Raw genomic sequence first — 14,906 nt, forward strand, 5'->3', positions numbered from 1 at the left:
CTATCAATGTAGAGGCTGTTTTTTGAGCAAAGAGATTGGTGTTTTGTTCTCCTCCAAAACCATGTAAATACAATCTTTTCTAGGCCAAGAGCCTTATTTGATCTTCACTAATCGTCACGATATCCGGAAGCTAGGACTGCATCACCAAGAATATACCCAGGTGGCTGTGCAGCTGAGAAATGCTGTAGCATTGGATGCTGATATTGCAGAACAGAGAATTTTCTGGGCTGACTTGGGTCAGCGAGCAATTTTCAGGTAATCCTGAAGTAATAATGATGTTACAGCACTGAAACTTTGCCCTTCAGACAGTTATTTTTAATGATGCTAGACTGGTATTGCTTTGGGTAAAAGGTTCATGTTAACCACAGCAAGAACATGAGATAGCAGCAGTCATTCTATGAACTGATTTAAACCAAATGTTCAAGAAGCTGGGATTTGAACTTTTTTTTCTTTGTCTTGTAAAATCTTTCAGTGGGAGCTTTTCAGCACTGTGTATATAGTGTTTAATAGTCTGCCTTAACTTCAGCTGCCCTTTATTACACTTTCATTTTTTTTATGTATCTTAAATTTAAGTGTGTTAAATGAGGAAGGGTACATCTCAACTTCATGATTCTGGTGTAAGTATTCCCAAGTACTAAGGCTCAAATTTACTACAGTCGATGTAACAATAGTGTTCTGGTCTCTTTCTTTCCCCTTAGTTTATTTATGTATGGAAAGAAAAGCAAAACTGGTGTTTCTAGAGTTCTTAACGATGTAGATATTCCTACGGGGATTGCTGTGGATTGGATCTACAAGCATATCTACTGGACTGATCGTGGCACTAAAACAATCTCTGTGGCTACATTTAATGGAACTGAAAGGAAGACTCTCTTTGACACTGACTTGAGGGAACCAGCTTCTTTGGCAGTTGATCCACTAACTGGGTACTGAATTTTACCTTTCACTGAAGCTTCTTGGTACCTGTAAAAATAACACACTGTGTTTAAATCTGTGATGGATCTTTCTTTAGGATGGTTGAGTGATGTGGGAAATTGAGGTAGTCTTGTAAAGACTGAACAGGGATGTGTAAGTGATTAATCCATATGCAAGGATGCTAGTGCTTGGATCAGGAGGATGAAATTCTCTCCAGTTCTAAAGTTAAAATGGAACTGGAAATTACTTTTTCATATTTTGGTTTTAGTGATAATCTCCCATGTCCTGCCCCTATGACTATTGTGATCAAATAATCTATGAATGTTGGAATTTATCTAAAGACCAGTTTTCCTGGAAGGCAATTCAAGAGGGAGCAGTATTGTTTCTCCTGTTTGTTGAAGGCATCCTCAATTAAAAGGGAAGAAAGAACATGGGTCATATCAGCAAAGCTCCTGTGAACATTCTTTCTCAAAAAAAACTTAGGATTTAGATGGCCTCACCAGTTCAGTTGGTTGGAAGTTTTCTGGCTCTGGTCCAATGTTACTGATCATGGACTTATCTTGCAAACCCCAGACTAGCTAAAGCAGGAATTTGGAAATGTCTCAATAGTTCAGGAAGGGTGTTTTTTTTCTGTTATGCTCTGGGGCAGATACTGAAAACAACTAAACTAGGCTTAATACTAGCATTGGGTGCCTGAGTGTTCCATTCCCTAGCATTAACTCTTCTCAAGCTTGTGGAATTTGTGGGTGCAGGGTGGTGCAATTGGCTTGTGACCAGGTTTGTGTGGGAGAAGTAGGTGGTGACCTTGTTTTAATGAGGATACCAAGGCTGAATTCAGGAGCAAGCATTAAGCAAATAGTTGTTTCAGTTACTCTTAAATTGAGTGACCAGATTGTTATACAGGGCACAAGGCCATTACTAACAGCTCAGATAAAGGGGATTCTAGTGGATCTATGATACCAATGGGAGAAGAGCTGAGAAGGTTCTAGGGAAATATGCCATGTCATGTACTTGTGTGGGAGCTGCTGTCAGATGAGAATTAGTGACCAAATCCTTGAAATGGAGCTGGAATTCTACTTGAAGGAATCTTTTAAGGATTTTGTGGCTGAAATTGGTGCCATATTGCTGAGTGAGCTGCCTGATTGAGAGCTTTTGTATCTTCTAGCTGTGTAATTTCTAATGACTGATTTGCTTGCTCATGTTTGATGCTTTTGGTTTAAAGTAGTAGCTATAAAGTTGAAATCATGTCCATTGATTTTTAAGTCATTGGCAAATTCAATGCTTTTTGGTTTGTTCATCTCTACAGGGTTCACAACATCTCCACCAATTTATATTTAATACTTGTACTAAGTATTAAATTTAGTTCTACCCTTGTCCATATAGATCCATGATGTTTGAAAACTTTTTTTTGAAATACTGTTTTTGTTCATCCTGAGACTAAACTCTGCCTTTTTGACTAATTAGTGTCCTTTGCCTTTCAAAGGTTTATTTACTGGTCAGATCTGGGTGAGCCATCCATGATAGAAAAAGCAGGAATGAATGGTGTCAATAGGCAGCTTCTGGTTACCAGAGAGATTCAGTCACCAAATGGTATTGCACTTGGTAAGTGAGCTGGTATACCTTTTTCCATTTTTCCCTTTTTTCCAAATTGAACTTGGTGGTTAATATTTTGATTTTGTTCACAGATCTTGTGAAAAGCCGTCTCTATTGGATTGACTCAAAACTGCACATGTTGTCCAGTGTAGACTTCAGTGGACAAGACAGAAGGACAGTACTTTTTTCACGTCAATTCCTTGCTTATCCATGTGGCATCTCAGTATTTGAGGTAGTTATTTGACCAATCATGACATTTGAAACCACTGTTTTTGTTGTGTACACCTGGATTTTGAGGATACTTCTGCAATTCCAGTGATCATTCTGAATCACTGCTTCCGGAGAGCACAGTTTTGTCTTTAGTTGTAACAACAACCCTGCCATATTTGGAAAGTTTGTCTTCAAAGACTAATTAGCAAGTTATGCAATGTCTACCCATATCAGAGCTTAATTACTTTCATACTAGTAAACTTTAATCTTAATGCAATCTGCTCATCTTGTTTACCACCAAAGAGGCAATAGTTAAGTCAATTCCCCTCCATAGCTGTTTTTTTAAAAAAACAAGCATGACATTGAACATTACAGGCAATGCAAGTCAGTGTTGTGTACAGGCAATGCAAGTCAGTGTTGTGTAACAAGTTCTCTTCTTTGAAGCTTTTTTAAAAAAAAATGCCTGAGTGGTATTTTGCATAATCTATAATTTTGGCCATTGAATGTCAGAGGCAAATCTTTTGCAGTAATCTCCTAAAGCCCAGAACTTTTTAACATCACTGACTGCAATAACTTTATATAATGTCTCAGGGCTTGTCACTTTTCCACAGGACTTTAGAAGTTGCTAAGCATTGTTTTTTCAGGCAAAGTTTCTGTAGTTAAAATACTAAATGAGCTAGCTTTTGAGACTTAAGCAGGATTTTCATGTCTCCATCTGCCTGAATGGAGGTGGAGGGAATTAAAAATGGTGGATGGAACTGGATTCCTGGCCTATTCCCAACAGCCCCCAGTTCTCAGTGGCATGGCATAAGGGTGCAGGTAGGGAGCCCACACCCTCTCCTAGTTGCCTGCATAATGAGGCTTTGAGAGCCCAAACTCCCATAAAATGTTTTACTTAGACACAGCTGGGGGGAAGAGAGCTTTGCATGATTACATCGTAAAGCTGTCATTCTATTTTTCTGTAATTTGTTTTGTCAATAGCTGTTTATTTGCTTAGAAGCTATAAGCACTTGATAACTACTTTTAATACTTTAAAGTTTTGGTTGATTAACCCTCTTAGGGTTGTACCAACAGCAGTTTCATAAAGAATTATGAATGGTTTTTGAGCAGCTCCCACATCCTATTGTTGCTATAGGGGTCAATGTGTGCTAGGTGAATGGGCATGGAGTACTGAGGACATGGGGAGTGGGCAGGGGTGTGAGGGGGCATGTTGAGGGTTGACAGCTAGAGGTCCTAAAATATAAACAGCTGGGACAAAAGTCCCAGAGAATTGAGGGGCCTTTTAAACAGCCTGTCTTGGTATGCAGCTGCCTCTGATCCACTTCCAAGGGTGGTGGGCCTGACTCCATCTGCACCTGCTCCACTCGGTGAAAATTGGGTCTAACCCAGCACTTCCTGATTCAGCAGACCCAACTCAGTTGAAGTTTGCTGACCCTGGCTACCTTTCTCAAGGATGGAAATCCAGCCTTTGATCTGTAAATCCATTCTTTAGTTTCTGGATTACAGAATACTGCACACCCATGATATTAGAAAACCATTGATAGCTTCTGGGGCTGCAAGCAGCCTACAAGATAGAAGTTAGACCACAGACTGAAGCAGTAGATCGCTGCCTGCAACCCATTTTAATCAACATTTTAACTGTTGTATGTAACAGTGTAGCTTAACTGAGAGGCCATGTTCATGCTATTAAAGTTTTGGGATAAAAGAATTTTGGACATTCTCAACAGGTCTTGTAGCATCTGGCGAGACGTTTCAGGTTGATGACCTTTTTTTAAAAAGGTTAACTCTCTGTCCACAGATGCTGCCAGGCCTGAATGTTTCTAGCTACCTTTATTTTACTTTCAGATTTCCAGCACTGGCAGCTGTGCTGGGGGAAAATGTCAATCCTTCCATGGCTTAATGGTAAAGACCTTTTGCAGCACCTTTTCAGGAACTTTGTCTCAAAGTGCTTTAATCAATCAAATAACTTTGCAAAGGAAATACAGTAACATTCCATATTGCACAGGCATGTCAGCTTAGATCTTTGTGCTTGTCTCTGGTGTGGTGCTTGAACCTAAAATCTTCTGAATCTTGCTCCCATGACTGACTCTCTGCTGTGCCCTGGGAGTAAATGTTGAGTGAAACATGAATTAGAAACCAGCTGAGATTGCTGCTCTATTGTTTCTTGACTGCAAGCTGAGTGATGTAAATTTGCTGGATGATGACCTAAAGCTGTGTTCCAATTGGGCATCAAATTCAATTAAGGTGTACTTTTACAGTGGCTAGTTGGCTAATGGGCCACCAGTGGTTTAGCAGAGCATCTAGTTATCCAAAAGATGGATGAGTAAATATTGACAATAGGAGCATCCTCTTAAAAGAGCAGTGGATGAGGAGTAAGTAATACAGTTTTGAGTGGGTAGCTTTGAAGTAAAAACTAAACACTGGAAGAACTCCATAAGTCTGATGGCATCTGGGGGGAGAGAAAGTTAACGTCTCAAGTCTGTGACCCTTCAGAGCACTGAAGGAGCTTTCTCCCGAGGAGCCTCCCCCTCTCAGATGCTGTCAGACCTGAGTTTTTTTTCCAGCTTTTTGTTATTTCCAGCATCTGCAGTGTTCTTTCATCTTTGAAGTAGTTGTTTTAACTTAATCTATACTAAACAGGAAGTGCAGTATATTGCAGTGTGGAGAGAAGGGGGAGAGATGGACAGGGTTGGAAAAGAGGTTGGTAACTCTGTGCTGGCCAGGTTCCTGCTTGGACAAAAATGGTTTGGAAAATAGGTGGAAATTCTGACATGTAAGCAGAATACCAGGGATGTGTGTACCTCAACTTTTGTTTCCATTATCTAACTAGTGGGGCATCTTGTCTTTTGGGTTTTGTTGCAGTACCATGCACAACACAATTCTGCAAAGATCAAGTTGTTGTTTTTGCCTGGATAATCAAATGATCTTGTCCCTACTTGTTTCAGGATCATGTGTTCTGGACTGATGAAATAAGCAAAGCCATTTATGCAGCCAACAAGTATACTGGAACAGATCTGATGACTTTAGTTTCCAATCTTAATCAACCTCAAGATGTCATTATTTATCACACTTTAATGCAGCCATCTGGTAGGAAACCTGAAATTTGTTTTTAAATTATTTAGTATTATTGGCTCTGCATTTACTCCTTTTGCTCTCTAACAATAGAACTATAGGTTGGATGTGACTAACTGCTACTGTGTAGGCTGCCAGTAGTTAGAGGTCAGTGATTTAGTCAGTGCGGTTATAGAACTTAAACAAGTAGTTTGATGTAAGGAAAGCCTCCAGAAAATATTTTCAAGTTAAGGTATATGTAGAATCTAATATACCATTTTTATATAGAACTTCATAATTATCATATCTTTGTCCAATTTTTATTTCTCAGTTCAGATTGAAGGGTCAACATGTATGACCTGAGTTGCAAAGCATTTGTGTTTAAAGTCCAAAATTCCAATAACTGACTGTTTTGGACTTTGAATGACACTAGTGAAATTTTGATTGTTGATCTAGTACAGTAAAATTAGGGCTTTCACTTGGTGTTTCATTTGAGGGCCACTAACTTGTGGGATTTTCATGTCTGAACTATTGACTTTGAACTTGTTTTTGGTCTCTTAACCAGGCAAAAACTGGTGCAATGAGAAGTTGAAAAACGGAGGCTGTAAATACCTATGTCTCCCTGGTCCACTGATTAGTCAATTGCCAAAATATACCTGTGTGTGTCCATCTGGAATGAAACTAAAGGATGGAAGACATTGTGAATTGGGTAAATATTGAACAAACTTCAAAATCCATGCTACGTAAGTGAGAAATTGAGGTGATAGTGGAACGAGTTTTGAGATTGTGGCATGATTTTACTTTAGTTCAAAACCTCAGTGGACTAGCTTAATCTTTGCATAAAATGATAGAAGAGCTAACAGCCATTCGAGAAATTGTGTGCAGCAGCTTGACAACTCTAGTTGTGATAAATCACCATATTATTGTATCAATCTATGGTTTCCCTTATGTATCCTACATAAAGACAATATTTTCACTTGTGTATTAGTTACAGTAGCTTTTGTGACAAATGCTTAATTGGCCTGCTTTTGGATGCTGTAAGAAGGTGATTGACCCAGTGGCCAGATTCAAGTGGGGAGGTGAAGTCTGAGTAGTTTGTAAGGAAAGCCTCCAGAAAATATTTTCAATAGATCTGAATGTACTGTGGAAGGATTGGGTTAGAACAGTCTTTTGGCTTTTCTTATTTTAAAACAAATGTATGCAATAGAAATTGAAATGAGATTTGAGCATTGTAAAGACGAACCTGCAATCAAACATTTCCATAGTTGCAAAAGGACTTGGCCCTGCAAATGTAATTGAATGTAAATTAGTTTTTCTTACCCTTGGGGGTCAAAAAAAAAGTTTGTCATAATTTGGGGAAAGATTACATTAAGCAAATACTAAGTGACCTGTGTAGGCAGGGGGATTGGGGGTTTTGCAAGTGCTTATTGAAGTGTTGTACCTTTCCCACGTAATTGTGAATACACATCAAGTGTCAGATAAACCAGATCATGCCTATCATCGTCTCCTCCCAGCCCCACCCCCAAAGTTTCCAACATTGGGTGCTGGTAATTAGGGGGAAAAGCCCTGTTTCCCATTCCCAGGTCTGATTTCCTGCCCCAGCTGAGATCAGCTTTGTTCAATGCAAACTTTATTTTGTCCCATCCCAGACTGAATATTGTAAAGTCATAAATTCTACAGATGGAAACAATGATTTTTTTAAAACAAAATCATTTATGGGATATGGGAATCACTGGCTAGACCAGCATTTGTTGTCCATCCCTAATTTCCCATGGTGAGCTGCTGCCTTGAACCACTACAGTCCATGTGGTGTATGTACACCCATAGTGCTGTTAAGAAGGGGTTTCTAAGATTTCAACACAGTTACAGTGAAGAGAAGGTGATTATATTTCCAAGTTAGGATGGTGAGTGGCTTGGAGACCCTTCAGGTGGTGGTGGTGCTCTCATGCATCTGCTGCCCTTGTCCTTCTACATAGTATCAGTTGTGGGTTTGGAAGGTACTATCTAAGGAGCCTTGGTGAGTTCTTGTAGTGTACCTTGTAGATGGTGTACACTGCTGCTGTGTGCATTGGCATTGGAGGGAGCTGATGTTTGGCATCCCATCCACAAACAATCAAGTGGGCTGCTTTGTCCTAGATGGTGTCAAGCTTCTTGAATCGTGCTTGGAGCTGGGATCATTCCAGGCAAGTGCAGAGTATTCCATCACACTCCTGACTTGTGCCTTTTAAATGGTGGATAAGCTTTGGGAGGTCAGGAGGTGAGTTACTCATCACACAATTCCTAGCCTCTGACCTGCTCTTGTAGCCACAATATTTTTGGCTAGTCTTGGCCAGTTTCTGGTTAGTGGTAACCCCCAGGATGTTAGGATTCAGCAATGGTAATGCTGTTGAATGACAAGGAGATTGTTAGCTGGTCATTGTCTGGCACTTGTGTGACATGAATGTTACTTGCCATTTGTCCACCCAAGCCTTGATATTGTCCAGGCCTTACTGCATTTGGACCTGGACTGCTTTAGTATCTGAGGAGTCATGAACGCTGCTGAACATTTGTGCAATCATCAGCAGAAATCCCCACTTCTGACCTTATGATGGAAAGGAGGTCATTGAAGCAGCTGGAGATGGTTGGGCTAAGGACACTAATCTGAGGAACTCCTGCAGTGATGTCCTGGAGCTGAGATGATTGATCTCCAATCACAGCCATCTTCCTTTTGTGCTAGGTATGACTCCAATCGTGGAGTGTTTCCTCATTGATTCTCATTGACTCTAGTTTTGCTAGGGTTCATTGATGCCACACTTGGTCAAATGCTGCCTTGATGTCAAGGGCAGTCACCCTCACCTTGAGTTCAGCTCTAGTTCATGTGAACCAAGACTAATGAGGTCAGGAGTTGAGTGACAATGGTGGAAACCAAATTGGGTGTCTATGAGCAGATTATTGCTAAGTAAGTGCTGCTTCATAGCACTGTTGATGACCCCTTCCCTCACTTTTTACTGATGATGGAGTAGACTGATGGGGTGGTAATTGGCCAAGTTGGATTTATCCTGCTTTGTGTACAGGACATACTTGGACAATTTTCCACACTTGCTGGGTAGATGCTACTGTTGTAGCTCTACTGGGGCAGCTTGGCTAGGGGTGTGGCAAATTCTGGAGCACAAGTCTTCAGTAGTATTGCTGGAATGTTCAGGGCCCATGGACTTGATTTATTATCCAGTGTACAGCTGTTATTGCCAAGTTGTTTGAGCTATGAAACATTATTTAGCAGAGGGATTCATCAAGCATATTAGGTTCTATAGGTATAAAAATTTAAGGATCAAACTGGCAATTATATAAGCCATCCCTGGCATTGGATAAAAGTATTAAACTTGACACTCATATCTATATAAAGGCCATTTAGGTGCTAAATTAGTCCTTGAACTTTCAACTTCAAGATCTGAGGGGAATATTTAGTTCCATGTATGTTTAAAAGTTCAGGCAATAGCATGCACAGCTTGCTATATTGATCGTGTAGTTTAATGATAACATCGAAGTCTTCACTAGTCTGTAATAACTCAGTCCTATTTTTGGGGTCAAGATGAACAGAATGCAGCCTTGGGCTCAATAATCTAGGCAAAATCAAGTGCAACTGACTTAATCATTTTGGTCATAAATTGTAAAGTTGGAATTTAAAAATGTTTATCCTGTCAATGTAGGATTCAGCAGAATTGGAGTACCTTGTCTGCATTTTGATATGGTGTTCACTAATACTTTATTTGACTCCTTTTATTTATCTATGGCTTGAAGCTTGCAAAACCTTGCAATTTAGGCAAGACTTGCATCTAGTCTTATATCTGAGGCAGTTGCATTGCTCAAGTAGGGATGAATGGATGGCCATTTCAGATTTTTATTTTAGCTGCATTCCTTTAACCTTTTTTTAAAGGCAAATGTTGAAATTGAGGCATGACATGTGACTTTCTCTTCCATTGCAATGTCTGAATCATACTGAAAACTGAGTAATGAAGGGAAAGTAACTTTTAACCTAACATGCTAATTAGTTCCAGCATATGGTTTCTTAAAAAACAATCTTTTTGAATTCCTAGTCCTTGCATGATGCATGGGCTTCTGAATAGCTGCTTAGATTTGTATCAGATCTTACATTCTTGATGAAATGTTGTTGACCCATTGACTAGCTGAATTCAAATGTAGCATCTCTTAAGGAACCAGTATAAACAAATGAAGTTTTGAGCATCAGCTGACTTAGATCTGAGTCCTGTAAGGAGGAAGCCAATAAAACCAAATGGTATTCAGATAGCATGTCACTGTCCTGGATATGCAGAAATTCTCTTCAGTTAGCTATTGGGGAAATGCAAACTATTCTGTCCCCCATTGCAAACAGTTCCCTAGTCACTGACTGCATCAACTCTCCTTGGCATCCAAGGTTAAACTAGATTACTTGCAACCTTGGTGTTATTTTGACAGATGAATTTCCAACCAACTATCCACACCACTAAAACTGCTCTTCTCCACCTCCTATAACATCACTTGACTCCACCCCATTTCAACTCCCCTCCTGCTGAAACCTGATCCATGCCTTTACTTGATCATCCTAAAGTCTGCTGCCTGTGTCCTTAAGTCCTCACTCATCCTAGTTTTCAAAGCCCTCTACTCTCCCTATCCAATATCCTCCGGCCATGCCTGTCATCTATGTTTATCTAATTCTGGCCTTGAGTATTCCTGATCGTAATTGCTTTACCATAGGTGTCTCTGACATCGAATCTACTGATAACCCTAACTTTATCATATTTTCCCATATCACTAAATGTAGAATTCTACAGCTTTGGACTCCTGAATTCAGCAAAATGCATTTTTCACTTTTGGTTGCTTGGTGGAAAAACTACAGAGCAAAAATGATGGCTTCTGTTCAATATGTAAGTTGATGGTGACCTATTTATCTGGTCTTTTTTAATATATTAAATATCCCAAGGAACATTATAAAGCAAATATTTCAGACTAGGAGATATTAGGGCAATGCTCAGAAGTGGGTTAAGGGTGCTTTTTTTTTTAAAAGGAAAGAAGTGGAGAGGCTTGCAGAAGGAATTCCAAAGCTTAAGGCCCATCCATGTAATTGAAGACATGGCCTCTCATGGTAGAGCAGTTACAATCTGGGATACTCAAGGCCAGAATTAGAAATGGATGAGGTGGGAGGGGCACATCCATGGAAGGCTTTGAAAACTAGGATGAGTGAGCAGGACTTAGTGCAAGTGAAGGAAACAGGCAGCAGAATTTTGGATGACCAAGTAACAAAAGGCATGGATCAGGGTTTCAGCAGGAGGTGGGGAGGAGTCAGGTGATGTTACAGGAGATGGAGATGGGCAGCCTTGGTGTGGATAGGTGGCTGGAAGCTTGTCTACCAAATGACACCATGGTTGAGTAATCTAGTTTAACCTTGGATGCCAAGGAGAGAGATGTAGTCAGTGGCTAGGGAACTCTTTGTAGTGGGGTCAGAAGGCAATGGTTTGTGTGCCCAACAGCTAATTGAAGGGAAGTTTTGCTTATCCAGGACAGCGTCTGACGAGCTCTGTTTTAGGGACCGTGAAGTAATCATTTTTATTTTGTTTGAAGGATGTGGGTGTTGCTGGCTAGGCCAGCATTTACTGCCCATCCCTAATCTCCCTGGAAGGGAGGTGCTGCAGGTACACCCACAGTTGCTGTTAGGGAAGGAGTTGCATGATTTTGACCCACTGACAGGTAGGAAGTGTGATTTATTTCCAAGGCAGGATGGTGAGTGGTGTTCCCATGTACCTGTTGCCCTTGTCCTTCTAGGTAGTTGTGGGTTTGAAAGGTGCTGTCTAAGGAGGCTTGAGTTTCTGCACTGCATCTTGTAGATGGTACATGGCTGCTACTGTGCATCAGTGGTGGAGTGAGTGAATGTTTTGTGGATGGGGTGTTAATCAGGCAGGCTGCTTTATTTTGGATGGTGTTGAGCTTGAGTGTAGGAGCTGCACTCATCCAGGCAAGTGGAGAGTAATCCATCACACTCCTGATTTGTGCCTTGTAGATGGTAGGAATCAGGAGCTGAGTCACTTGCTGCAGGATTCCTAGCCTCTGACCTCTTGTAGCCACAGTATTTATATGGCTTGTTCAGTTTCTGGTCAATGGTAACCCCCAGGCTGATGGTGTGGTATATGCTATTGAATGTCAAGGGGTGATGATTAGATTCTCTCTTGTTGGAGATGGTCATTGCCTGGCACTTGTGTGGTGTGAATGTTACTTGCCACTTGTCACCACAAGCCTGGATGTTGTCCAGGTCTTGCTGCATTTGGACCTGGACTGCTTCAGTGCCTGAATTGCAGCAAATGGTGCTGAGCATTCTGTGCAATCATTGAACATCCCCACTTCTGACCATATGATGGAAGAAAGGTCAATGAAGCAGTTGAAGATGGTTGGGCTGAGGAGCTCTTTCAGTGATATCTTGGAGTGGAGATGATTGGCCTCCAACAACTGTAGCCACCTTCCTTTGTACTAGGTATGAGTCCAACCAGTGGGGAGTTTTCCCTTATCCCCAATGACTCAATTTTGATGGGGCTCCCTGATGCCACATGCAGTAAAAATGTGGCCTTGATGTCAAGAGCAGTCAGTCTCTCTCCTCACCTCTGGTGTTCAGCTCTTTTTTGTCCATTTTTGACCCAAGGCTGTAAATGAGGTCAGGAGCTGAGTTGCCCTCGTGGAACCCAAACTGAGTGAGAAGGTTCTTTCTAAGCAAGTGTTGTTGATGACCCCTTGAGTGTGAAAACTGACATTTTTCTGATGTAAATGAGGGAGAGAATTTTAGAAATAATGGCATCAGGAGGAACTGGAGAGCTGTAGGCTCATCCAAAAGATGAGCCCAGAATTACAGCGGTAGGAGGAATGGTTGGGGTAGGGATTTGAGTATAGTACCAAGGGCAAAAATGAAAGAATGCATAATACAAAGCTTTGGGAAGGCTGAGAGAAGTTTATAAAGTGGAAATAGAAGTGATGGGCTCAGTGTCTTCAGCTGTGTGGTTCTATCAAGAAACGAGTGGCACATTGTGCCAGTCCTGGGGTGGGTGGAGTGTTGTATTTGTCAAAGCCAGTATAATCACAATTGAATCTATTGGACAATTTGACCCATGTGGCATCCCATTCACTGAGATGGTTTGAAGCTCAGGCCTTGTATAATCCAGCCAAAATATTTGCCACCCTAGCAGCTAAGGTGCTGGGAACTAGATTTTGTTAATTGGTCTCTGTTACCATTTGATGCAAATGTTTTTACTTTAATCCCATCGCCAAAATCTCTTATTTGGAGGAACTTGTAAAGATGGCCAAATCAACTGTTTAAAGGCATCATACACTGGGCATGCTCGTAACATGAATTCATTACCCTTTTTAAATGAATTTAGGTACACAAACTATACAACTTCAAAAACCAATCTCTGAATATTCAAACTTTTCAAAATAACATCTGACTTTTTAAACTTTTTCCTTAGACTATAGTTTTAGCTAACGGCTGGTTGTTACATTCTGCCTGATCTGAGAACTTTCACATGGTGGCTAAATGGAGGGGTGTGATTTCTTGGGCATCTCACATGCTAAATGTTCAACTTGGACATGTATCTTGAATTAATTTCAGTCAGCAGTAATTTAAAAATTGTAGCTTGTCTACCACCAGTTCTGTTCAAACATGTTTGTTTTCCCTGCTAGCTAATGCTACCTGTCAAGCATCTGACTTCATCTGTCATGATGGACAATGTGTACCCAGTAAGTGGCAGTGTGATAGCAATGCTGACTGCAAAGATGGAGCTGATGAAGCCCCAGATGCTTGTCATAAGTATCTTCCACTTAACCTGGGTGAGATTTAAAACTAGTATACTGCTGTTATTCCCTGTGGCACCTTTTCACAGGATGCTGGCAAGTTCAGTTGTGAATATCAATCATTTTTCTAAATCAAGTATCAGTGTAGAACTAACTTGCACTGCTGGTTTTCTTTCTACAAACTATTACACTGCACACCACCTCTGCATTTGGCTTGAACTTTAATATAAAACTTCAGTCAACTTTAATCTCTTAATATATTTTAAATTTACCAGCATCCACAATTGGAATGGAAGTAAAGTTGAGAACTCATGCCATCTGCAGTGCAAAGCAAAATCTATTTGGATGTACTGAATTTTACCTATTGGACTTCAATCTCTCAACAGTTTTCTTTAACTAGTTTTTAAATGAAGATTGGTGCATTTCTAACTTAGGCTAATAATGGATAGAAAGATGGATGGAAAAATCAAATTTTATTAGATTGGACAAAACTGGCAAAGGGGGAAATGGCTGTTTTTTTTCTCTTTCCCATTTGGAGTTGATGGGAACTAAAACTGAACGGTATATAAAGCACAAGCTGGTTCACTGCCTGTTTTTCATCTGGCAACAAATCAACAGCCATTATGCTGGTCCAAAGCTGTTCAGGTTGCATGAACTATCTCTTCACAAAGTTGGTCTGTCTTGAGTAAGTGGAGAGATCAGTTGTTTTCTGGTATGAGCCTGTGACAAACTTCTCATGACTACTGTGTTGTCTTGGTCTATCATAGATTTAAGATCTTCAGTAGAAAGATTTGCTGAGTGTTTGAGAAACAATCACCTGTACAATTTTACTTCTGTATAACAATCCTAGTATAACTATATTATCAAGACTAATTTTGAAACCTTTGCTTCAGACCAGAGAATCTGTCATATGAATGAAATCAGTTGTGGCTCTGGATCTCATCAGTGTATTCCTGTAAATTGGAAATGTGATGGAGAAAAGGACTGTGTTACTGGCAGTGATGAAGAGAACTGTGGTAGGTCAATATTAACATGAGATTTTTCACTGATTTTAAATTTGTCTGTCTGCAAGTGCTCATGAATGTTCTAAAGATGGTGGGAAAGAAAATAACAGATTTGATTAAACATCTTTCGGCTGGCAGCTTTTAATTGAAGGTGAGCTTGAGCTCCATCTAACCATAGATCAGGCTATTGCTTGGCTCTAACTACACACATCCTAAATTAAGGATATACAATTGATAAATTTTTAGCCACTGTAATGTGATGCTAGCCATTTTATCGAAGCTGAGACCTTGCAACTTAACATGGCAGCATTATAATAAAACTAGTTTCAT

The 14,906-nt window shown here is 40.3% G+C and overlaps 1 protein-coding gene across 1 annotated transcript in view; it reads left to right on the top strand.

Moving 5' to 3' along the window:
• LOC121276740 (low-density lipoprotein receptor-related protein 2-like) overlaps positions 1–14,906 on the top strand; it is a 61,418-nt gene that overhangs the window by 34,108 nt on the left and 12,404 nt on the right. Inside the window, 8 exon segments of the mRNA XM_041185286.1 lie at positions 84–255; positions 699–923; positions 2,396–2,514; positions 2,598–2,737; positions 5,661–5,802; positions 6,332–6,475; positions 13,462–13,581; positions 14,466–14,588. Coding sequence (XP_041041220.1) covers positions 84–255; positions 699–923; positions 2,396–2,514; positions 2,598–2,737; positions 5,661–5,802; positions 6,332–6,475; positions 13,462–13,581; positions 14,466–14,588 — 1,185 coding nt within the window.

Source organism: Carcharodon carcharias, chromosome 4 (genome assembly GCF_017639515.1).
Source record: "Carcharodon carcharias isolate sCarCar2 chromosome 4, sCarCar2.pri, whole genome shotgun sequence".
NCBI lineage: Eukaryota > Metazoa > Chordata > Chondrichthyes > Lamniformes > Lamnidae > Carcharodon > Carcharodon carcharias.